The sequence below is a fragment of the Marmota marmota genome, unplaced genomic scaffold (assembly GCF_001458135.2).
Source record: "Marmota marmota marmota unplaced genomic scaffold, marMar, whole genome shotgun sequence".
Taxonomy (NCBI): domain Eukaryota; kingdom Metazoa; phylum Chordata; class Mammalia; order Rodentia; family Sciuridae; genus Marmota; species Marmota marmota.
This window is the reverse complement of record NW_026000016.1, coordinates 31812570-31839389: the sequence shown is the minus strand read 5'-3', so window position 1 is coordinate 31839389 and position 26820 is coordinate 31812570. Positions and strand designations below refer to the sequence as shown.

At 39.1% G+C, this 26820-nt stretch overlaps 1 protein-coding gene across 1 annotated transcript in view; it reads right to left on the bottom strand.

Moving 5' to 3' along the window:
• Window positions 1-1273: 1273 nt before the first annotated feature.
• The window catches only part of Ush2a (usherin), a 740698-nt gene continuing 715151 nt past the window's right edge, over window positions 1274-26820 (bottom strand). Inside the window, exons 69-75 of the mRNA XM_015483330.2 lie at window positions 25962-26200; window positions 24903-25111; window positions 19151-19327; window positions 17126-17209; window positions 13575-13819; window positions 10828-11049; window positions 1274-2355 (exon numbers count right to left, since the gene is read on the bottom strand). Coding sequence (XP_015338816.1) covers window positions 2266-2355; window positions 10828-11049; window positions 13575-13819; window positions 17126-17209; window positions 19151-19327; window positions 24903-25111; window positions 25962-26200 — 1266 coding nt within the window. The 3' untranslated portion in view covers window positions 1274-2265. The remainder of the gene's footprint in view (window positions 2356-10827; window positions 11050-13574; window positions 13820-17125; window positions 17210-19150; window positions 19328-24902; window positions 25112-25961; window positions 26201-26820) is intronic.

The window sequence follows — 26820 nt, the reverse complement described above, 5'->3', positions numbered from 1 at the left end:
TGTGGCCTGTACAAGTGATAAGACATGAATCTGATTTAGAATAGCAATTCATGGAGAATTGATTATTGTAAGGGAAAAGCAGTAGGCCAGGGAACATCAAGTCCACTTATTGCTCTTCATGATTTCTTCCAGGTTATTTCATTGGTTCTAAACATTAGGAAGTTTTAAAAAGTGCAGATACCTTAACCCCATCCCGGACCAATTTAATCAGAATCTCTGAGGGTTCAGGTCTGCATAACTTTGTATATCAGGCTTGGCATTCAATACCAATTAAATGTAAAATCTCTGAAATAAATTTAAGTTATGAGTATTGCTGAGGGTAGTACTCTGGGTGGAAGCTGTACAACCGCTGTTTATCCTGACCTAGGTGGTCAAATGTAAATAATTCAGTTAACTGAATTTGGGTAATAACAAAGTGTGATTAGATGATTAAGTGAAGAATGATTTAAGATAAATCTTCCTGTTTTGTTTTGTGTTCTCTTCAACTTTAGAACTATGCCTTTAAAGTCTATTAAATTTCAAAAACAAGAATGAACTCTTATGAGTTCACCTGTGACTTGAAAATCCCATTTGAAGAACTGTAGACTAAGAATACAAATTTGTGACAGGTAGCTTCTATGTGGTCAACATTCAGCCTTGGTGAATGGTCATTTGTGTTAGCTTTAAACAACATATGGACCCAAAATCAGCAAATGGAAATAAAAATCCGTAAACTAGCCAAACCTATGTATAAAACTTTTGGCGAGGAAAAAAATATATATAATTCTACTGCCAACTATGCACAATCATTTCAGATTTGTGTATAGAAGATGTAATAAAGGGGCAGAGAACTTCTGTTTAATACTGATATGTGCTTTGACACAGTTGGCAAGCTATGTCTAGGAGTTTGTCATTCTCAGGAGCTGCTCTCCCACAATTTTGGATAGTCTCAGTACCTACAAAAGTCCACAGTCTTTGACTCTTGGACCAGAGGGGTAATTCATAGTTTTTAGGCAGAACAAGTAAGGTTATCCCTGCAGAAGTTTTTGCCAGCTCAACTTTGCAAAAATCAAACTGCCTCTGGACATAGATTTACAAAGTATTGTCAGACTGTTGTGTAACAGATTGAAAATAATTTCCTGGAAGCATTAAAACGAAGAAAAAGAGGTTTTCTTACGTTGTTTTTCAGGCAGAACAAATTTAAATATCTTCAATATTATTTTGATGACAAAAATTGTTTTTCCTTGATTATAGTACTTTCACCAATGACTTGCTTATAGGACTTTTTCACCAGTCCAAATTGAGCAGGTTTCAAAAAATTTTAACCATAGAAATTAGTACTATTGCATGTTATCTGTTCTTACTGACTCTAGACTGAAAGTTCTCTGGAAGGAAGGTATATAGTTCAGAGAGTATCTGATATACATTTATACAAACACATAGTTTTGTAATCACATAAATATGTTTAACAATTTCAAAATTGTGAGTAGCAAAGTTTCACTTTTTAATTTTTTATATAGGTCAAACTAAGGTAGAACAGTAGTTTCTATTTGAAATGAGCTAAAAGTTGAGGATGTTAGAGTCCTGTGGTGTTCAGTGAATTGACAGAATTCCATGAATCAGTACTTCGGAGTTTCAAAACTATGTAAAATATGTTAAATAAAAACAGTGGTTCAAATGGAATATATAAATTGTTTACTTTGATTCTCCAGATTCGTAAATGCCAGAGCAGATGTTTGAGAGTAAGTTTATGCTGCTGTTAACTAGAATCGTTAGCTAAGTGAGTATCAACAGTACAAAGTTTCCTTGTGAGATTCAGCATGGCCTGAAATTGGGATATCATTTCCTTACAAGATTATACCAATCCTAACGGAATTAGCTGATTGAAGGAACAGCAGCAACATCCTCTCAACAGAATCTTTTTAAACAAGCAACTTCTACAATTCATTTGTAACAGCTCTGGGCCATATGAAAATTGCCACCAGTTATTCATTTAGCCAATGCACCACTGCCAGAGCTTACTGAAAATTACATGCTTTATCTTACACAAAATAAGTCATCAAAAGAAATATTTTCATAGAGACACTTTTCCTACTTTGAGACCCCAGGAAAGCAACATTTCTTAACTATTAGAGAACAATTTCCAAAAAAACCTCCCAAATAACAAATAGTGGCTTCTCAGCACTTAAATTATGTTCTTATGTTCATTTGTAATAAACCAGCAGTAAGGACACACAGGGCCTCTGCAGTCCTAGGTCCAGACCGTGTTGTGCATGTTTCCATTCTTCATAAGTGGGTGTCAGTGAATGTGGTGTGTTCCTTGGTCACCGAGCTGAAGCCCTTGATGGCATTCATCAGGTCCTCTTCGTCCACATACTGAAAAGTAAGCCAATTATCATTGATTACAATATTTATTCTCAGTAGTATCTGCTGTCAATTGATAAGTCTATCAATATAAAAAGTACTCAGAATTTAATATCCTATTCTTAGCGCTAAGATGTGGTTTAAGACAGTCCTTTCTTTAAATTTACCCTCTTGAAAAGACCACATCATGAAGAGACATGAAATTCAGACTAATCCAAAATGTGTTTATGTCATTTTTAAGTATTATCTTAACCTTTGTAAGCTTATTCTCTCATTTGTAAATAGGGGATATTTATGCACTTGTGTGTATGTAATTTTGTTTTCTTTTTTGTAGTGCTGGGGATTGAACTCAGGGCCTTGTGCATTTGAGGCAAGCACTCTTAACAACTGAACTATATACTCAGCCTGTGTATATAATTTTTAAACAAAAGATTAAATTCAAACAGTAAGCAGAAGAGCCAGAATTCAAGCTATAATGCTTTATTGCTTTCTACTCTCATCATATTTTGTATTTATGGAATAGGGTTAGTAATGTTTATATAATTTTATAATGAACAGAAAACTTGTCAAGTATTGGGCAAGTTCAAAAGTCTACATTAAATCCCTTTGCACACTGCCCATTACCAGTACTATAAAAACCAAGCAAAAATGGCAATGTAGTGTAATAGTTACAAAAGGAAGATCTATATTAAGGTGATGTTTTCAAGATCCCAACCCTACAAAAAATTACTTATTAGTTGTGTATCTTTGGGTCAGTCCCTAATCTCTCTAAACTTCAGTTCCTTTTATAAAGATAAAGATGATAGTAACACCTCCTGTAGTTTATGAAGATTAACTAAAATAATTCACCTAAGCTATTAAAATTGCCATTTTACATGCTAAAAATAATCCTTTAGCAACTGTTTGTTTCAACTTAATATAACTATCCCTATCATTTAAAAACTTTATATCTGCAATAGAATTATTGAATAGTTTATGTTGTTTTAGGCATTCAAGTTCATGATTCTATTATATATGTGTGTTGGTAGATAGATAAATTGTTCTAAACAAGCATGAAGGACTGACATATACTTTCTGATGGTGATAGGGAATATCGAGCCAGTTTTCTTTATTATTTCCCACAAATCAAGAAAGGTTCATAGAAGTCCTCGACTGTTCAATGAAGGAAAAGTAAAAAATTGGGAAAGAAAGATGGAGAGTCCAAAAGCAGAAGCAGATGGTTGAAAGAAATAGAGATGAAAAATTCTGCCTCAAAGGAGTGAACAGAAGTTAAATCCTTAGCTGGCTGTTTATATTTAACTAGACCAAAGGACTGATGATGCTCCAGCAAACACCTGGGCAGCTAATAGCACCTTTTGATAATTGGTGAAAGTTCTAGGATTTTACTCATTTCAGCCACTAGGGGGTTCGTAACAAATAGCTAATGATGAAGTTACCTTTCAAAGAGTCAATTATTTATACCGCTGCACTGAATTTATGAAAGGCGAAGCTTATAAATAGTAACTCCCTTATTTAACATGATTTTTCTGAGGCTTTTTAATCTGTTTAAAGTAAAGATTCTTCCAATAGTAAACCATTAGAAAAAAATGATGTTCTTTTTTTTTTTTTTTTTTTTAGTAAAACAGGTGCTTGAACTTTATGTCTTGTTTTAGGTCAATTCCAGTATCTCTAGTCCACTTCTGCCAAATTAGTGAAGTGTAGTCTGTTTGAGTCTTTGTTTATTCACATGTATAATTTTTCTTTTTTTGTTAGAATTATTAGGGATAATTATAGAGATTAAGAGAATTCACTGATATTTCTGCACACGTGTATATTATGCATTGATCATGTCCATCCACCCTTCTTCTGCTCTCTCCCTCTTTCCTTCAGGACCCTACCCAGTCCCTCCTGTTAATCCTCTTCTACTTCCAGTCTCTCTCTCTCTCTCTCTCTCTCTCTCTCTCTCTCTCTAAGTTTCCACATGACAGAGAACTTGTCTTTCTGTGTTTGACCTATTTCATTTAATAGGATGTCATCTAGTTCCCTTCATTTTTCTACAAATAACAATATTTCCTTTTTTTCCCCCTTCAGTACTGAGGATTGAACCCAAAGCCTTACACATGCTAGGCAAATGCTCTATTACTGAGGTACATTCCCAGCCTTTATTTATTTTGAGACAAAATCTTTCTAAATTGTCTATGCTGACCTGGAACTTGTGATCCTCCTGTGTCAGTATCCTGAGTAGCTGGTATTACAGGTGTGTATTACCATGCCCAGCTAGGATTTCATTATTCTTTACAGCTAAATAATATGTCATTGTGTATATATACACCATATTTTGCACCAGGGCTGATTCCCTTTCTTAGCTACAACAAATGTGGTATACAAGTATTTCTTTTTGTATATTGACTTCATGCTTTATAGATCTATGCCCAGGAGTGGATTACACAGATCTTATAGGTAGTTCTATTTTTAGTTTATTGAGGCACCTTCAATATATATATATACTATAGAATATATACTATATATTAGTGGCTATACTAATGTACAGTATATAAGTTCCTTTTTTCCCACATCCTTTCCAGCATTTTTTAATGTTTTGTTTCTTTGATAATAACCATTCTAATGCGGTGAAATTGTAGTTTTGATTTGCATTTCTCTGATTATTAATTATATTGAGCCTTTTTTCATTTAGTTATTGGCCATTTATATTTCTTCTTTTGAGAAGCATCTGTTCAAATTATTTGCCCATTTTAGATTGGATTACTTTTTGTAATTACTTTTTTAGCTTTTCGAGTTCTTTGCATATTCTGGATATCAACCCTCTGTCAGATGATAAATACTTTCTCCCATTCTCTATAGGTGTCATTGATCTACTGATTCTTTTGATATACAAAAGCTTTTTAGTTTGATATAATCAATCCTATATGTTGATTTTTACTTTTGTTCCTCTGTATTTGGAGTCCTATCCACAAAATCATTGCCTACACCAATATCATGAAATGTTTTCCCCTGTTTTCATCTAGTAATTTCAGTTTCAGGTCTTACATTTAGGTCTTTGATTGATTTTGAGTTGATATTTGTACAGGGTGAGAGACAGTTAAGCTTCAATCTTCTGCATGGGGTCATCTGCCATTTGTTAAAGAGGCTGTCCTTGCGTCATTGTATTTTTGGCAACTTTTTTGAGAATCAGTTGGCCATAAATGCATGGATTGGCTTCAGGTTCTCACTTCTGTTCCTTTGGTGTAGGTGTCTGTTTTCATGCCAATATCCTGCTGTTTTTGTTACTAAGACTCTGTAGTATGTCTTGAAATCACAAATTATGATGCCTCCAGCTTTGCTCTTTTTCCTCAAGATTGCTTTGGCTATTCAGTCATTTGTGCTTCCATGTAAACTTTAGGATTTTTTTTCTAGTTGTGCGAAGGATGTCTTGGATATTTTGATGGAAATTGCAGTGTATCTATAGATATCTTTGGGTAGTATGACATTTTAACAATTTTCTAATCCATGAACACAGGAGATCTTTTTGAACTTTTAGTGCCTTCTTTAATTTCTTTCTTCAGTGTTTTGTAATATTCATCCGTAAAGGTCTTTCACTTTCTTAGTTAACTATGTTGTGGGGTGGGAGCTATTGTGAATGGTATTTCTTTCTCTGCAAATTCATTACTGATATATAGAAACTACTGATTTTTGTATGTTGACTTTGTATACTGCTCCTTTACTGAATTTGCGTATCAGTTCTTAATAGTCTTTTTTTTTCCACTTGGTTTCTCATAGTTCTAATAGTCTTTTAATGGAGTCTTTAAGTCTTTAAGGTTTTTCAATGTGTAGAACCATATAATCTATGAACAGAGATAATTTGACTTTTTCATTTTCTATTTGTATGCCTATTATTTTTTTCTTTTGTTTTAATTGTTTTGGCTACAATTTCTAGTATTGTATTGAGTAAGAGTGGTAAGAGTGGACATCCTTGTTTTGATCCTGATCTTAGAGAAAGTAATTTCCTTTTTCCCCATTCAGCATGATGTTGGCTATGGGTTTGTCATGTATAGCCTTTATTGTGTTCAGGAATGATCCATCTCTACTTAATTTATTTAGGGCTTTTATAATGGAGGGACATTGGGTTTTATCAAATGCTTTTTCTACATCTGTTGAGATCATGTAACTTTTTTCTTCATTCTGTTTATGTGATTATTATATTTACTCATTTGTGTATTTTGACCCATCTTTTATTCCTGGAATTAAATCAACTTGATCATGTTGTGTGATCTTTCTGATATGCTTTTGAATTCAATTTGCAAGTATTTTGTTGAGAATTTTTATATCTGTCAATCATGGATACTAGTCTACAAATTTCTTTTGTGTGTGTGTCCTTATCATGTCTTAGTTCTTCAAAATTTTGGTAAAATTAAGCAGTGAAGCCATCTGATTCTGGGCTTTTATTTGCTGGGAGACTTATTATTGCTGATTTTGTCTCATTACTTGTTTTCAGCTTATTCAGGCTATTTTATGTCATGGTTCTATTTTGGTAGGTCTTATGTGTCCAGAAAAAAAAAAATTGTTTTCTAGGTTTTCCAATTTCTTAGCATATAGTTTTTTTAAAAATAATCTTTTGAAATTTTGTATTATCAATTGTAATGTTTCCTTTTTCATCTATAATTTTATTTATTCGGGTCTTTACTGATTTTTGTTGTTGTTGTTGTTGTTGTTGTTGTTTTGGTTTGGTTGGTTGGTTTTGGTTAGTATGACTAAAGATTTGTCCAAAGAACCAGCTCCTCATTTCACTGATCTTTTGTATTCTCTTAGACTCTAGTTCATTTATTTCTGCTCTGATTATTATTATATCTTTCCTTCTAATCTTAGATGTGGTTTGTTCTTGCTTTTCTAAGACCTTGAAATGCAACATTAGGTTAAATCTTTTTTTTTTTTTTAATTTTTCTAACATAGGCACTCATTGGTGAAAGCAGGGTAATGAAATCCTCAACTGTTACAAAATTGGGTGTCTTTTTGTTGATTTTCTTCTGGTTTTGAATATCCTTTGAGTCCTCCTCTTTTCATCTTTGTGGTTTAATGGCTTATTATATTAATAATGTTTTATTATTTTCTGTTTCTCATTTGTATATCTACTCTTCTGGAAGTATGTGTCCTTTCACATGCTATCATGATGGTATCTTCTGCTTCTGGATATAGGACTCCTTTAAGCATCTTTTGAAGGGCTGGTTTTGTGGTTTGAATTCCCTTAGTTTTTGCTTATCTCAGAAGGATTTTATTTCTTTTTTAATTCTGAAAGGTTGCCCTGATGGGTGTAACAATATTGGTTGGCACTTCTTTTCTTTCACGACTTGAAATATATCATTCATGGCCTCTGAGTTATAGGTTTTCTGCTGAGAATATCTAATGAGATTTTCCTTAAATGTGAGTTGCCACTTTTCTCTTGCAGATTTAAATATTATTTCTCTGTCCTGTACTTTTGACAGTTTAACATATCATGGTAAGAATCTTTTCTGATCATGTCTATTTGGAGTTTTGTAAGTATTCTGTACCTGGATATGCACCTCTTTCCCAGTAGCAAGTAAATATTCTGCTACTGTTTAATTGAATAGGTTTTCTATGCCCGTAATCTTTATTTCTTCCTTTTTGGGTATGCTGATGAATCAGATGTTTGATCTCTTAATGGTGTCCAAAGATCTTGTATGCTGTCTTCATTCTTTTGAAAAATATATACATATTTTCCATGTATACACACACACACATACACACGTATATATTTTTCTGTTCATGTATGTATTGCAAAAGATCTGTCTCCTTTCTTTCAAGCTCCAATATTCTTTGTTCTGCTTGATCTAGTCTATTAAGGCTTTTAACTGAATTTTCTATTTGACTTGTAGAGCTCTTCATTTCTGATTGATTCTTTTTCAGAATCTCTACTAAAAATTTCATAACCTGCATTGTCTTCCTAATTTCATTTAGTTTATCTGTATTTTGGGGGATCTGACTGAAGTTTTTAAAAATTGTTCTTTTGAATTCTTAATTTAAGAATTTCATCCACTTTGATATCTGTCTTTGGAATCTATTACTAGAAAATTATGAACTTTAGTAGGTGTCATATTGCTTTTTTTTCATATTTTATGTTCCTGTGTTAAAATTTGTACATGTAGTGAAATGATATCTTCACCACATTTCTTAATAAGTAGTTTCCTCCTAGGATGTATCTTGGAGTATCAGCTTGTTACACACTGAGTTTATTTTCAGCTAGATACTGAATGTAATCTCCCGGTAGCTTCTTTGGCTGTGATTAGTAAATGTGCACAGCGTGTCCTATACTGGAGTTGGAGAGATGCACTCTTCTTGTGGGTTATATGAGAGTGGTGACTCTAGCAGAGCAGATAGGTGTGGCATAGATATTCAACTGTGTGGGGTGTATTCTGTGTGGTTATTCCTATAAGGGAAGTGGTAGCTCCTGTGTGGGGTAGGGGTTTCCTCAGGCACTATTGATATTTGCTCTTAAAGTGTCACTGGTGTTGGCTGCTCTGGTAATGGTGAGGAGTCTGGAGCACTTGGCCTCTGATTAGACACTGGCCTTGAGCTGGGCTACATTTTTAAGTTACCAATTGGGCCCCATGGTAACAACTAGCAGGGGGAGGAAAGAGAGGGGAGAAGCTCTCCTCTTCTCAGGTGTTGTCCTTGAAGGGTTAACTTGCCCAGAACAGTGAAAGAAAAAGCTGCTTTTATGTGAACTTCTGCAGACTGTGAACTTCTGAGCCCCTCCCCTTACATGCTGGATATAAAGTTCTGAAACTACCTGAACTTGGGATTCAGGGGATTGATTAATTATAGCAAAAGCTGTGCCCTCTGAACCTGGCTGCAGCCAAATAGAACTGTTAACTGCTATCTTTGGGCCTTGCCTCATCTATCCTTACAACAATAACTCGGCTGCAGCTGTGGGCATGCCTGTCCAGGCACAGATTCTCAAGCCCCCCCAGCTATGCTTGCCTTGGGAGGAGGGGTGGTGGCCTTGAGGGTGTTTCTCCCTCTCCCCATATTATTTCAATCCTATGAGATCAATGAGAGTGGGTCCGGCTGGGGCCATGTAAAATTCCTCTCAGCTAAGGTACTCACAGGAGAGTGCCAGAGAGAGCACAACTGTTGCTGTGCAAAGTTTCTCTCCAGACCTTCTTAGGCTCCAAGAGCCTCAGTGTGGGGCCACAGCTAGGGCTGAAGTCACATTGCTTGGAAATTCCCCAGCACGCCTCTGGGTGGGACAGCAGTGGACAGAGTTCTATTTTAACTTGTTAGCAACAGGAGTCCTGTGTGTTACTGGGAGAGGATTCTAGCACCCATGCTGAACCACAAGTGATTGGCCATGTAACTGGTCACAGAGGCCAGGCTCCCTGATCACCCAGTTCTTAAGGAGGGCACTCTCAATTCTTGTCTGCATCATAACACCCCCGCATCGCCCCCCACCCTGTGTGTAGCACTCTCAGTACATTTGTGTCAGTCACTCCCCTGAACCAAATCTATGAGGCAGCCACCCACTGAGTCAGTACAGTGAAGTGTGTGTGGGTCACAGAGATGGGAATATGCAGGAGTTTCTGACTCCAAAAGCCAGTCTAAATTTGGACAATTTAGACTCAAGATAGCTCCTGGCTACAGAACACTAGCCTGAGGGTTCACAGGGAGATGACATGAATTTCTTTTCTACAGCCAGACTACTAGTCAGATTTCAGGCCCTTTATCTATTTAGTCTGTAAATCTGCAAGGGCCACAAAACTTTCCAAGAGCTAGGATCGCCAGGAACTGGGCTGATAGAGCCTGCTGGGACTCCCTCTTTCACCTCTATCCCTGTGGAGGGGAGACAGCCCCTCCCATGGCTGTGGAGCCAGGAGGGCAGGTGCTGGGCTATTTGTTTCTCTTGCTATGAAGCAGGCCTGGGCCTCTGTATTTCACAAGGTTTTCATTTCTCTACTATTGAATTCCACTGTTCTCCTGCACTCACCTCAGCCTGCACCTACAAGCCTGTTGCTTTGGATCTATTTTTTATGTATTTATCTAAATTTTTTTTTTTTGCTGGGGGTAGGGGGATACCAGGGATTGAACCCAGGAGCTCTTAAGCACTGAGCCACATCCTCAGCCATTTTTATGTTTTATTTTGAGACAGGATCACCCTAAGTTGCTTAGGGCCTCACTAAGTTGCTGAGCTGGCTTTGAACTCATGATCTGCCTGACTCAGCCTCCCAAGCCGCTGGACTTACAGGCACTTGGCTTTATCTAATTATCTTTGAACATCTGTTGTATATCTGAAGAAGAAGACCCAACTTTACCCCGGCTTATCAAACAGTTGCCATCGCACTAGTAAACAAATCCTTCACTCCCAATTGGCAAGTGCTCAGAGGGATGTACCCAATGCTGAGGGGCAGCATTTAGAGGACAGGAAGCTTTGGGCCCTGTCTTCACCAAGGTCTCTCTGGGATGTTTAGCAAAGACTTGGCGAGGGAATCAACTCACCAGTCCACTGCTGTGGCCCATGATGGTTTCCCACAGCGCGTCATCAACCAAGACTTTCTTGTCCTGCATGTCCATGAGCTGGCTAACACTGCGGTGGAGAGAGCCCTGGGAATAAGTTTGGCTGACTTGGCTTTGACTTGGGATCCTCAGTACAGACACACTCCGGCTGCTCCGAATACTCACAGGTGTCCCAGATTGGGGAATTTTGGTATCAGCTAATCCCTGAAAAGGAAGTTACTGGTAGTGATTAACAGGTAAAGAAAATGGGTTTGAAATCGGACAGAGAATTGCATCTCACAGGGTGTCATTGAAAGGAATGGCTGTCTCCAGACTGTCCTAGGGAACTTCGCAGTGTGAGCCCTGGGAACTCTGTGGCTTGGTTTCTTGGTAATGTGAAAGGAAAGGTCAACTCTGATGCTAGATAGCCAATGCTCTTGGCACCTACAGCACCTACTGGTGCCCCTGCTGTAGTTCCCTGTGAGGCAAGGGTTTGCCACACAGTGGGGCATGGAGGGTGGGTTAACAAGGTAATCCCTTCATGCATGCTGGCCCAGCAGCTGCCTGGAGAGTGCCCCTTCCCAGAGCAGTCCAGGTGAATAATGTTCTCTCTTGGTTGCCTACTGGGCGAACACAGTTTGTATTTCATTTTAGAAGTAAGTCCCGGATTTACATAACAAAATTGACTTCTCCGTCTCTCTTTTCACATGCCCTGTAGTTCCCCTTGTTATAAGGTTCCGCCCTCCAAAATAAATCATGTCGGATGGTAACAGTAACATCAGCAAGACAAAGTTGTTCCATGTTTAGGATAGGACCTAGAAGGTGCCATAAGGTAAAGTCTAGCTGCTCTCAAGGTCCAGAGATTCCAAATTAACTGTCCAATCTATGGAATTTTCCTGCTTTTTATTGGGGCAGTCAACAAACATACCATGCAAAAGATCATGCATTCATGCAACACACAAAGGTACCTCAAAGTGCATGGTGTAACTTTTTAGAGTGACACTGCTGGACACATCAGATATATCAGCCACAGAGTCAAACTGAAAAAAACGATGCATCAGTCCTTGTTTAAAACTGTTTTAAATAAATTGTTTTTCCAAGTACAGCATAATCATTCTCATACTATGTGTGTGTGTGTATGAATATATATATATTCATACACACACACACATATATATGTGCGTATACATATTCAGGTTTTGCAATTAAGACCACATAGTGGGTGGAAATTAATTGCATGTAGGTCCAAGGTGAACGCCATTGGCATTATTTGTTTAGTATTGCAGAGAAAGGATCTTCAAGCCAGTAATTAAATTGCAAGTAAAACCAGCACATGAACTTAGCCATACTATATACTGTGACCTTGAAAATTGTTAATAAAACACAAAAAGTTCTCCAACTGGCACTCCTGTCTATATCTTTATTCAGAGTGAAGAAAAGTCCTTTTGCCAGTTTGTATCTGATGTGCAAAGGGTACCTTACCTGATCAGAGGGAAAGGATGCATGGGAAAAGGTGACAGCAGCACTGAAAGCAGAGTGTGTCAGATGAGAGGAGGGACTATGTGTGGTGCAGGTGCCCTTCACCTGCACAAGTGTAAAGAAGACCACTCTGGGGAATTGTGTGGGTGAATCCAGCTTGTTCCTATTTGGATCCATCCACCCCTAATTCTGAGAAGGTGAGGAGATTCTGGTCCCAGTGAGTATTACTTCTACCAATGCATATTGTACTCTGGCTCATGTCTCCAACTTTGTGAGAGCAGTTTGGTTTAAAACTGTTTTTAAAACACTAGACATGCAGGTACATTTTGTCAACTGCTAATGATTAAATTATGATTGAAGGGGTTGCAGGAAATGCTGCCTGGTGCCTTGGGACACCCCAAATTTCACTTCTGCTTACCCTCCATGGCTGTTGTGAGTAGCCTCACTGTGGAAGATGAGCCCTTTCTCTGGGCCTAGAGCCCCAGGGAGCTAGCCAGTCCCTCCACTCTTCTCCTGAGTCTAGACATTTAGCAAAAATTTACAGTTAGGTGCCACTGTGCTTTTCCCTAATGCTAAAGGGTATACAGGAACAGACCATTTTTTTTCCCTCTTGTCCCATGGGTGGGGCTCTCACCCTACCCCTGACCTATCTTGGGAGTAGATGGTCTGGAACTATGAAGAGCCATCCGTTCTCCATGGCCTCCGGTGACTTGGCCTGGTGACAGACTGAGCACCTCTAGTACATCTTCTCTCTCTCCCATTTTTATTTCCAGTCCTCCCAAATCACACAGTCACATAACAGCCTCTGGGTTCCATCCTGACTTCCAGCTATAAAGCAGAACTACTTTTTCCTGGTTACACAATAAAATCACTTTTGGAGTAAAAGGAAAAAAAAAAAAGTAATACCAATCCTTAGGCCCCACCCAAGACCAATAAAAAATCATTACACTTTCTGGATAATGCTTATTTTGCTTTTGTTTGTTTTGGTGCTGGAGTTTGAACCGAAAGCCTTATATGTGCTAAACAATATGCTCCACCAATGAGCTACACTCCCAGCCAATGGTATTGCTCTTAAAGCTTCCAGGTGATTCTAATGTATAGCCAAAGATGAGGAAGTTGTTCTAGGTTAAGTCTCTCTTGGTTCCCGCACTGAGTGAAATATAACTGTCATTTTGTTCTTTGAAACTGTAGCTGTGGAAATATTTCCCCAAGGGGAAAATAAAAGCAAGTTGCCTAGAGACCTGGAAAAGGCCAAGCCTTCCCATACATACCATATGGGTGTCCCCTGGTGGGTAGACGCTCAATGGAGACATCCTCTTCTGAAGAGGTACCAAGGGGGGCCTTTCTCTAATATACGGTTCCCTGTGGATTTTTCTTTGTAGTATCAGGGACAGAAAGATGGCTAACAAGATCAAGCCCAGCATCGCCATTAGCACGATGAACCACAGCTCGCTGTAGAATTCTGCGCTTTTGCTCTCTGATCCTTTCTTTTCTCCAGGAGTTGTTAGCACCAGGCCTGCAAAAAAACCCAGAAAGAAAAGGGAAACATTATATTAGAAGGTAATTGTGTGATCTCTGGCCCTGTTACTTGATAATAAATTTGAAAGGAGTTGAAAGCAATGTGCCTGTTGGAGCATGTTTATTGTTTGTGCTTGTGTGCAACCTGCAGTGAGGGCTCAGGGTGTTACTGGGTAGTAACTAGCACCTTACAGCGCCGCTCCCCCCCCCCCCAGACGAAACTGATACTCCTGGCCTGGCCATTTAGGATGGAACTCGCCACCTTGGCAAGTCTCTGGAAAGAGAGTTGTCATGTAGCACTTTTTACCAAAATAACCTTGAGGGTGGTCTCTCTCATGGCTGTATATCATTGGGAGTGTCACTCTTATCTTGAGCAATGAGTTCTTCCCAGGGTTACTGCAGCAGAGACACATACATTGTCCATGCTGTGAATGTCCAACTCCCCCTCACTTCATTTAGCAGCCCCATTCCTGAGAAGTTTCAGCCAAACTGGAATTTGAGACATGAGATCCCATTTTCCATTGTGATGTTAACCGTCTGTGCTTACTCACAGGTCATCTTTACAGTTCCTGACCCCTGGCTTCTCTGGTAAACAGCAAAAGCTCTGCACACCATCACTTATGTGCACTGGAAAAAGCTTCCTATGAAAGAATTCCTTTAAGCAGTGGAACTGCTTATCCCTGATTTCTGTTCATGTGTTCAAAGGTGTTGGACATGATTCTCTGCACAGGAGGCTAATAAAATTAGATCACATGTAATGAGCATTTACCCTGTGCCAGGTCCTAGGCTAGGGGCTTTCTTGGGATGAAGGGTGGGTAGTAGTGGGATTGTCCAGTCTTGTGAATGGGGTGGGGGAAACTGGAAGTTGGGGCGTGTAGGAGAAAGGCTCCCAGGGATTGCTGCAGAACAGCATAAAGTAGTTTGGCAAACTAAGCAGGAGGGGGGTCTTAGAGATCAACTTCTGCCTCAGGGCCAGCTCAGAAGCCTGTGTATAAATTGCCCAGGCAGGTATGCAGCCGTGAGCCTGAGAGCTTCAGGGGGCCCTAGGCAGAAGGACAGACAGAGTTAAAAATGTTTCCTCACCCTTAGATCAGACTCCCCCGATTTCAGCCCCTCAAGGACTTTGAGGGCTTACCAGTACCTCACATCCATATTCTCAGAAGAAGGCTAAAGGGTAGAGTTTTTAAAATTGGGGTAGAGATACCTGAGGGATGAAGAGTGAGTGACCACAACTAAAGTTTGAACTTTTAAACTTTAAATTTTGCTAACCCTAAAACTACCTCTGATCAGCTCTATAGTTTAGAAAGTTACTTTCACTCCCTGGGCCGAGACTTCCTCATCTCTGACATGAAGGATTAAAGCCAAAGCTCTGATCAAGCCTCAACAGGAGGGAATTGGCCTCATTAGGAACCAATGAGTGTTGTCAGATTAAAACAAACAAACCTTGGTTACTCCTAAGAAGAGCTGAGTTTCCTCTATGTGTGGCACCAGGCTGGAATTCCAGAAACTGATCTGATGGGCTCAGTGGGCCTCTTGCTTGGGAGCGTGCAGGGGAATGGAGGGCGGCATGCCTGAGGGAAACCTCAAAAGGGAGTGACGGCTCAGAACCGGCTGAAGGAAATGAGGTCTCTGCCTCTTTCCTGCTTGGAGGCTGCCTTCAGGCAATGAACAGGAACATTTCAGAAGTTCTATTACAAAAATTAAACCTGACCATGGGTATCAGCTAGGCACCACATCTTGGAATCTGCACAGTCCTCAGAGTTCCTTCCCTCAGCTCTGCCCAGAGCCCAGCCTCCAGACACGAGAGCCACCTTTCACTGCTCTGCTCAGCAATGGAAACCTCAATTTGTATTCAGGAGCTGATGAGCTGTTCCTCCTCTTTTATAAAGAGCTCAGAGTTAGGATGGTATCTCTATCCTTCCCTTTTTTTCCTTTTCAAAGTACCCACTGACTTTAAGGGGCTGCACTTGGACATCAAGTGGGAGGTTCATTGGTCAGGGGATGGGACTCCAGTGCCTGGGCTTCAACTGCAAAGAAAACCCCAACATACAAGCAGTGTCAAGTAAATCCCTTCTCAGAGGTTGCTGTGGGAGGGGGTATTGGCCACCATGTGGTCCTGGGCCCCTGTGTCTGAATCACTGGGTAGGACTTAAAGTAGACACCTCAACCTGAGATTCTGGATCTCTACTAGGGGCTGGGAAACTGCAAGAAACAAGCACACTGAGGTGATGCTGATGTCCACTGACATGGAGAACTATGGCTAGAGAAAAAGTCCTGGGCCACGAGTCAACAGAAAAAATCATATTGGACTTGACATTTTAGCAAGAAGCTTGCAGACCATTTCTGGATAATTCCTTTGCCCCTCAGACCTCTATCATCCACTTGGGAAAAGACTAGAGTTGCTAAAAGAACTCCAAATGAGGTCTTTTGTCTCTCACAGTCTCTATTAAATTAAATGAGATAAAGAGTATGGGAGGACTCGTATTAGTTGTAAGAAATTTTATGTGGCACCCAGATGTGTAAAGTTGGAAATATAGAATGATATTTTACAGATTGAAATTGTTTTTAATAAGAATAAATATGTTCACCTGTGTTTCAGAATTTGGGGACATGTTTATTTGGGGACAAAAGAGTGTATGTGCGAGCAAATTTGATATAGCATTAATTACTGGAATTTAAAATAAGGTATCAATCCCAACCCTGCTCTAATGGAAATGATTTTTCCATTTCTCTAACTTGCCTTTTGAAGTTACAAAGTACTGCATGGGTTAGATTCAAGGGTTACAGGTAGAACTAAATTTAAAAGTTGCTCCTTAAAAATTACAATTTCTTCTCTTCAGCTAAATTACTTGGTATATTAATAGGAAGTCAGAATCTTGCTATAAAAGATATGGATGGAAATTTCTCCAATTTGCCATTTTAGGCACTGAATCCAGAATATTACCTTTAGGATCAACACCGACTGGATCAAATTTCTCCTCTCATCTCTCTTTCCTCAGACTTTCTCTATGCAATACTTTTTTTTTTGTACACAAAGTCATAAAACTCTTTAGACAAGATTTGTGGTCAGGGGACAAGTTTAGTCAGATCTCTCCGGTCTTTTCCACATTTACAGTTCAGTGACTTGACATGTTAAAAGTCTATCTTCACTCCTTACCTAATGGAAGTTCCATGAGGACTTAAAAAAATTTATAACACTCAATTCCTTCCATAAAATCCATGCAATAAATCTAAGCATAAACACATACAAACGTACACATGCTTGAGGAAAATACATTATATACAATTTGAATTAAATGTTTACCAAATCTAGTAGAGGTATCATATTGGACCAATGGTGTCTTAACACTTCCCACATCCGTAGTACAGATGACCTGGAAAAAGAAGGCTAGACAAAAGGAAGAACTAGTAAATGACTCAGATATTTAACTCCTACAAATAGGGGGCTTTCTTTTAAAGTAGCAGGGTGTCAGACCACGAAAAATCTGAAACCAGGATTTCAGTTGTGGGGTTTTACCTAATACCATAGTATAAATGTTAAAGTTCCCCCAAAAACCCCAAGGGGGCACAAACTCCGACATGGTGAAACTTTTAAGAGATGGGGCCTAGTGGGAGGCTTTCAGGTCACTGAGGCTGTGCCTTTAAGGTGGTTGTGGGACCCCAGCTCCCTCTCCTCACTCTTCTTTGCTTCCTGGTCAAGGTGAGCAGTTTTGCTTCACCACATTCTCCCACCATGATGTGTTCCCCAGCCATAGGCCCAAAGCCATAGGGCCAATGGACAAGAACTGGAACCTCCCAGACTGTGAGCCAGAGTAAACCTTTTCTCTTTATAAGCTGATTTGTTAGAGTGACAGAAAGCTGACTAACATCTAATATGCAAACTTATTTCTAATTAAAATGTCATCCAGAAAAAGAGCTATGATTAGTGTAATAATTGCATATCCATATGTAATAGAGCTAAAGAAGATTAGAGTTTATACAGCAAAGGAAAAGAATTATCAGTGGAGTAAAGAATAATAGACAAATATATCTTGTTCTCCATATTCCTTAAGCTTGGTCCTTTAAAACCCTCAGCTGTGTCTTCCACTCAGTGACCCAGAGTTTCTTACTAAACAGGAAAGCTCACAAGGGATCATGGAAACCACACGATCTAAATTCCTCTTGCATAACCTGCAACTCTTGCAAGCTCCCGCAGATGGCTAGAGGCCTGGTCACATAGAATCCAGAGCTCCTGATTGTCTGGCCATCTTCCCATCACAAGCTGCCTAAGAGCTGTTGTAACCATGAATAAATAGTGTAGCTGAATCACTGTAAAACTGTTATTAAATTTCAAATACTATGAACACAATGCAGGAGCTCATTGTTTTCCTCCACCTTCTAGCCAAAATAAACAAAGCATTTTCAAGTAAATCAAAACTAAAAACTTCCCTGATCAATTTATTATATGAATCCAGATTGCTTAAAATGATTCCAATCTCTTGGTCCTGTGACAATGCTAATTACTGGAAAATCCTATACCTTGAAAAGCTTTACTGGAAAATCCTATACCTTGAAAAGCTTTTCATCATTTCGATTTAATAAGACTGAAAACACAAAGAAAGGACATTCAATTCAAGAGGGAGAAGGAATTCAGACCACAGGGAAGAGGTTGTTCCTTCTGGGACTGATATCAAGGAAATTAAGGAAACCCCTTACTAAGGATTTTTGTTTGGTTTTGGTATTGGGGATTGAACTCAGGGGCACTTGACCACTGAGCCACATCCCAGCCCTGTTCTGTATTTTATTTAGAGACAGGGTCTCACTGAGTTGCTTAGCGCCTCATTTTTTGCTGAGGCTGGCTTTGAACTCTTGATCCTCCTGCCTCAGCCTCTCAAACCAATGGGATTACAGGCATGCACTACTGTGCCTAGCAGGGTTCTTAAGAGGTAGAGGTTGGTTCTATCACTGGTTGATAGAGCTGTCTGGAGATACAGCAAGAAAATTCCTGTTAGCCCTAGAAGTACATGATTTTAGGATACTCACTGACAACACCTAGGTGCTATTTCTCTCATGAACTCATGAACGCTACCTCCCCTCAGTTCTTATTGCTTCCCAGGGACACTCAAGTCACCTAGAAGAAGCGCTCTCCCCTGGAAATGCTAACTGCAGTGCATCAGGCAGCAAATGGGAAGGAAAACCTTATTTACTCTGAGCTATAACTTTTCCATGAGAAGTGGCCACTTAAACCAAGACATTTTAATGACAAGCATCTGTTGGTCACCTTTCAGATTGAACATCTCATAAAGCTGGGAACAGAGCTCCGTGTAAGTAGTGGGGGTCAGAGACTAACTTTTGTCTGTCGTCCGTGGTATGTACAAGGTGGTGTCCAGGCCACTGTACACTCGCTGTCCTCCGTCCATCAACACATACTCCTTCAGCCGGCTGTTGAGAAGGAAAGAGCCACTCCAGTCGACACACACCATTGATAGATTGCTGTCCACTGAAAAGGGGGCCCGGTACTGAGGCACTGCTGGGAGAAAGGTATATGTTCTAGAAACGGAAACCTCAGTGGGGGTGCATAGAGCATGGGCATGCTTTTCTAATTTTAAAAAATTTTTAATATGAGCAAAATTTAAAAAGAAAAAAAAAAACCTCCAGCATTTCTGGAACCAACTACAAAAATGATGTTGGGGTAAAAAGAAAACCAATGAGAACATATGTGAAATGCTTTCTCAGCAACTTTGCACCTGCTTTCCAAAAAAATCAATGGAGAGTGGTGTTTTATAAATACAACTATTAACATACAATGGCTCTGCACACCAACATAACCCAGGAGCTCATATTTTGTTGCGTTTTCCCTCTTTTAACAGGTAAAATGTCCTTAACACTATTAACTACGGTAGATAGCTATTTTTCATATCAAATCAATATTTATTGCTACAAAGCCCCGAGGACTAGATGAAGTTAATATATTTTTTCTCCAAACCAAACTGCTTAGATGGTGAATTATGTTCTTTTGGCACCCATTTATTTTTAAAGCTTTTTCTTTAACTGTTAGTTTGTTTTCCAAGATAGTTAAAAAGCTTTGCAAACAGCAATTCAACTATAATAATTCATCGCCCTGACTAATCAATCAATAGCACAGTACATTAGTAGATAATCAAGCTCGGGTCTCCTAAGTACTGTATCAGATATAGAAAAAACTTTTGAGTGCATTTTACAGGCACATTGTCTTTGGATTTTTTCAGCCCCTTACTAAAACAAAACAAAACAAAAATTCTTAACTGGGACTCATCTTAAAATTTTCTATCAAATAATTTTTGCAGAAACAAATGGAGAGTTACTATAGCCTCTTGTCAAGTCAGAAGAGATTTATTTCAAGAGCTTTCAGTTTCTCCAAAATAATCAATACATTTGTAGAAGCATTAAGCTCCATCTATATGCTAAATTGGCTTTTAAGAAAAGAAGTAAACAGTGAGAATAAATTGGATATCTGTTCTTTAAAGAAAATAAACCCATCTGTTGCTGGTATTAGGGAATAAAACAAAATAAGAAATAATTATGCTTTGTAATCATAAGATTAAACCTTAAAGACACATGTGAGTCCTATCCTTTAAAATAAGACATTTTCATAAATCCATAAGAAAAATTATCTGCAACTACCAAAAGTTATCAAATCTTCTGTAAATATCTATGCTTTTCTAACACCAATCCTGCCTAAAATCACAATAGAACACACTATTGTAATTTGTCTGTGGCTTCCCTGTTCTTTTGACCCAATAGGGTCTCCTCTTCTCCCTATATCAATACAAAAAAAGAGAAAGCTTATAAATAGTAAGAAAGTAGGAACCCCATCATTTAGAATTTGGAGACTTCCTGGGGGGAAAGAGTAAGCATTAAAAATAATGAGGAATCATGGGTTTATGTAACTACCCCCCCCCCTCAACACCACCCAGGAGACTGAGAAAATATTAAGAGCTACTATATCGTTAGTAGTTGACATATTTTCTCATTAAATCCTCAGAAATCCTGTAAAGGTTGGCTCCTAAGTTTTCAGGCTCAGAGAGGTCAAACATCTTGCCTAATGTCAAGGCAAGGTAAGAGACCAAGAATCCGAACCCAGACCTGCTTAACTCCAAAGCACATGCTGCTTTGTTGTAATCAGTACGCACTTATTTAAAGAAGCACAAAATACTAATCCATTTTTGGGTGCTCCCTGGTGATGTGTTAAAGCTGGCTCATCCTGGTTAAATACTCAGGAGTTTTGTGAGTTAGTCATTAAACCCAGCCATTATTAAAAGTTAAATTGTATAAACTTAATTGTGTTAAAACAAAAGTAACTTGCAAAATTTCTTTTTCATTATTTCATTACAGTTTACTACTATCTATCCACTCGAGGTTATTTACACCTTTAGGATCTGGATGATAGAAATATTACAAAATGATTTATCACTACCCATCTCTTCCTAATTCTGTGTCCAGTGCTGCCATGTCAGTGACATGAAATCAACCATAGTGAGGGTATTTACACCATGGAAATTGGCAAGTGCTTCAAAATCCAGAATATTTTCCACTCAACAAGACCAGTTGCTAAGTAGTTACACTTCACCTCTGCTCTTCCACTGAAAGTGTAATTCATGTGTATGTGTGGGAGGGGTTAATATGTTGCTAGACTTCTATAACCCCTTTCTTGGGTGTGTATGTGATCACATTTATATAGAACCACACATACTATTTTTAAATTAATTTTCTCGTTTATATTCTCTGATCCACCTTTTCTTTCTACCAGTGTGCATAATGAGTTAATAATAGCATAAATGGTACTCAAAAACCAAGTCATGTCTAATATTTTTCTGTAGATCCAGTAGTGGATTAAAGGAAACTTTCTTCTTGGGTGCTGGTCTAGCTTTAAGTCATTTCTCCAAAGTGAAAGAAAAACTGGAAGGAACTCTTCAATTTGTTCAGTTCATTCTTCAAGTATAAGAATAAAATATCTGGCAAAAATTAAGCTTCATGAAAAAACAAAAAGAGAATTGGTTATAACCTACAACCTTCACCTAGCTTTTCTTTGGCTTTTGGGCCATCACCCTCAAAAAGTGAAATAATTAGCAAAATTGGTTTACGTATATATTGTGAAGGAGATTATAAAATTATAGAGTAGACATTATTAAGAACTATTGTAAGGACACGTTGGCCCAAACCTGTAATCTCAGCTACTCAGGAGGTTGAGGCAGGAGGATCACAAATTTGAGACCAGCCTCAGCAACTTAGTGAGATCCTGTCTAAAAATAATTTTTTTTTTTTTTTTTTAAAAAGAGTTGAGGATATAGCTCAGTAGGAGACACCCTTAGGTTCTATCTCCAGTATAAAACAACAAAGAATTGTTTTAATAGTATGGGTGACCAAAAAAAAAAAAAATCTGATTGCTACCAACAACAAACACAGGAAGTTTTAAGTGCTCTCACTCACTCATTAAACACTATCTTAGGGAGTCTAAGACACTGTGCCCAGTGGTGGGGACACTGAAGACTAGAAGAAGAGATTTCAAAAGGGAAAGAAGAAAACTCTGTTTGTGGCCTGTTGAATCTAAACTAGTCACAAGAAGTCCAGAGGGAGAGGTCCATGATGTAGTCCGAATTTCAAAATAGAGGACTTAGGTCGAAGATGCCCATTGAGGGTCACCCTTCCTTTGGAACTGAAGCCTTGCAATACATGAACCCAGTTGAAGAGGGAAGAGGAGAGGAGAGAAGGGGAGGGGGAAAAGGGGGAAAGAGGGGATAGGAAGGGAGGGTAAATTTAGAACTGAGATTTGAAGCACTTGGTTAATGGAAGACCCACCAAAAAAAGTTGATCAAAAGGAATATTCAAAGAAGCAGGATGGAAACCAGGAGAGGCTTGTCATGAAACCTCAAGGAAACCACTGTTTTAAAAAAGGACTGAAGGTTCAATTGCATTGAATGATGTTGAGAAGTCAATAAAGGTGACCACTGGAGAACCATGTTTGCTGGATTCATCAGCGGGGGGTGGGGGGTCAAGGGCAAACTTAGAGTGATGAGGAAGCTAACCAGTAAGTGGGAAGAGAGGATGGGCAGCGCATGTGTAGACCCTTCTGGTTCCTGTGAACAGGAGAGTGGGCAGCAGCTGTGGGGGAGGCGGGGCTTGCTGGCTAGCTTTAGCATTAAAGACAGAGGAACAGCTTTGAGTCTAAGTGGGATACACTGAAGGCTAAGGACAGAGAGGGGTGGTCCCTAGCGAAGGGGACAGCACTCACCCACAGGAGGCAGGTATATATCAGGAGGAACAAGAACTCTCCCTTCCTTATTGCTAGCAGGAATGGTACAGATAGGTTTGTCTGTCTGGGATGGAAAGGGAAGCATATTGCTGACTCATGATTTCTCTTTTCCTTGTAACTCACAAGGCAAGGAGTTTGCAGAGGAGAAACTGAGAGGAGGATGCCTGGTTGTGGGTGTGTGGAAGGAAAGGAGGAGCCTGGTTGTGGGTGTGTGGGAAGCAGGGGAGGCTGGAAATCTTTAGAGAGTAGGAAGTTAATTCATGAGGGAATCATGAGGGTGCATTTACTAAATGTGAAAAACGGGCTAAGTTTTTTAAGATCTGTTTCAAGTTCAGAGCCACCTCATTGTGTGAGTTCAGCAACCTCAGTTCAGATTACAGTCAATGTGAATGGCCCCCTAGAATCATAAGATATAATCATTATCCTGCCTCAGTTTTCTCGTCTGTAAAGTGGGATACTAATAGTACACACTTCCTGGGTTTGTTGTAAGGATTATTTGTAAAATACTTAAGCAGTGCCAGGAATAAGCAAGTCCTCTCTAGGCATGACCTATAACCAATACTAACACCTTCCTATGTGGTGCTCAGACATATGGACGTCCATGTATGAGGCACTGGACTTCAGTGAATGCACAGTTCTTGCTTTTATAAATGATGTATTCAATGCTAAATAGGGTATTTTATGTGAGATCATAATCTAATATAATCTTTCTGGAAAGTAAATTACAATAGGTATCTAAAACCTTAAAATATTTGGAGCAATACATTTCATTGATTGAAATTTGAGAAGACAATGACACAATCAAACAAAAATTTTCGTCATCACATTAAATAGGGAAATACTGAAAACAATTAAAATGCCCAGTCAATTCATGTATGGAATACTACACAGCCATTAAACTTGGTGGCTGAAGAATTGTTTAAAATATGGAAAATGCAAATGAAAAGTATAAGTATAAAGTGAAGTATGAAAAGCAGGGTATTTAATTTTTATTTAGAGTATCATCTCAGGCATGTAATAAAATTATATAGAGAACAGAAATTAAAAGAATTGAGCATGCAAAACTGTTAACAGCACTTGCCTCGGCGGTGGGATTATGGGCAAAACTGACTTTGTGCCCATGGGAGCTAGGTGGGTACCCAGACCCTTCTAAAGAGGAGAGTCTAGAGCTTGGTCTGATGCTCTGCTGTCACTCTCCTGGAACTCTTAATGACTTTTGCACAAGGAACCCCCTATTTTCATTTTTCACTAGGCCCCACAAATTATGTAGCTGGTTCTGATAAGTACTTCTTTTTTTTCTTAATACTTTTTGTATTTGCCATTTTAAAGCAATGGATGTATAGACCTTATAAAATCTGAAAAGAAGTTATTTTATAAAAAATTAATTAGTTGATTAAAAATTAATTAGTTTACTGCCCATCTCTGCACTAAATTGCCCTTTTGCTTTTCCTGGTAGTGCCGTATCTGGGTGCTTTCTGGAAATGCGAGGGATGATGTCATATGATTTGAAAAGGAAAGGAGAGGCAAACTTCTTTCAACAATGGGCTACAGCGTTTGTCCATTTACTTTCTTCCCTTTCATGGCCTAACTTCCTCTACATTGGGTTTCACTACTGGAAAGATCTTCCTACATGTGCCCTTTGCCTCCAAGACTGTTAAACAATTGGGCATTGTTTCTTCAATAGTCATCTTCATTGACGTCTCAATGACCTTCCACATAATAAACACTCAATCCTGTTCAAAAGTGGTTTCCCTGAGTTCCATGGCTACCTCCCTCTCTCTCTGGTTTAGGGTAGCTGATGTTCACTCACACTCCTTCTGGGTGGTGAAGCTGATCCACTGGGAAGCCGTGCCGCCCGCCTCGTTGTGTGCCACCACTCTCAGCTTGTAGGTGGTGTAAGGCTGGAGCCCCTCCAGGCTGGCTCTCTGCCCTGGCCCACTGTACTTGACCTCTGTTTGGCTGGGAGTACAGGGTAAGGCTGACTCAGGAGGGCAGGCCACGTGGAGGTGGAGCTCATAGCTGCAATGACAGTGGATAGATCAGGAGCAGACAGGTAATGGAATTTGCTTAGCTCTCTCTTTAAAACTGGTTATATTTTGTGGAAAGACATTTTTTTTTGTTTTCATTGAACTATAATCTCTTTAAAATTTCTATTTACAGCAAACTGCTCTGAGAAATACTTTATTAATACTGTTGGGAATGAGCAGTGGAGGTCGCCAGAGAAATAACAGAAGTTACCATCTTTGCATAAGTTTCCCTCCACCCAGTCACTACTCATTTTTGTTGATTATTTGTCTATTTTAAAAGTAGAATGATAACTTATTCTCCTCTGTTTAGAATAAAGAAAATCTTTTTTTTCCCATTCTAGATTATTTTGAAGTAACTTCATTATAACATTTGAAATTAGATCAGGGCAATTCTAATCTAACCATACAGTTTCCTTATGCTTCAGCTAAGGCTTATGCAATGTTTGATTCCAGGGAACCACAAGGAGGAGCATATTCTTCTTCTCCTTTTTTTTTTTAAAGTATATTCTTTTATTTATTTACTTGGAGCTGGAGATTGAACCTAGTGCCTTGGGCATGCTAAGTATGTGCCCTGCATTTCCAGCCCCAGAGGAGTATATTCTTTTCACGAATGTAAACACAGTGTATTGTCTTTCTTAAGTAAAGGTGATGTTATTGTTCATCTTTCCATTATTAGTTGATATTATGTCTTAAGCACTTTGCAGGAAACATTATTATTCAAACAAATCTGTTGGGCTCTAGGTACATCTGTCCCTTCTTGGGTAGTTCTAGGTAGTTCTAGGTAGCCATATGCCTGTGTGCCTGTCTCTCTGGTTTAATCATCCTTCCAGGTGACTCACTACCTTTGAATGACACCATTGGGGAAGAGTGGGGGACTCCACTGGAAGGAGGCGGTCCTTGAGGCCAGCGTCTGGACCTGGGGAGAGGACACTCCTGAGGGTGGAGCAGGATGAGTCCTCAGCTCAGCCGTTGGCCCTTTGCTGCAACAGTCGAAGCAGGTGCAGGCCTCTACCCCAATGGAGTATGTGGTGAAGGGCTGCAGGTCACGAAGAGTCTGCTGGGTGGCCAGGCCTTCAGAAAGCTAGGAGGAAAAAAGACAGTGACAGCAGTGTCACCATCAGAGGCAGTTGATAAATGTTGATCGGTATCCCAACTCCTATGAATGGAGCCCCATGCTAGGTATGCTTGCAGATGCAACGTAAGTGCTCAGCATAGACTTCACCCCAAGGAATTACCTTGGAGAGGGACAATGTGTTTAACAATATAACAAATAAAAGGATGGAAATTACAAGGCATACAATTATCCATTATCTATTTTCTTAGGCAGAGAATACATAAAAAGTTGATCAATGACCTTATGACCTTATGACCTTCAGAATGATGTTTTTCAAAAAATACAATCTGCATTTAATCCATATTTTTAGTCACCAACTTACATATTCTGCCATGATAACTTGCATGTAATTTCCAGGTCAATAATACCCTCAGGCCAGGGATGATGGTACCCACCTGTGATCCCAGCGGCTTACGAGGTTAAGGCAGGAGAATTGCAAGTTCAAAACTATCCTCAGCAATTTAGTGAGGCCCTGAGACACTTAGTGAGATCCCATCTCAAAATAAAAATAAATAAACAAAAAAGACTAGGGATGTGACTCAGTGGCCCCTGGATTCAATCTCTAGTACCAAAAAAAAAAAAAAAAA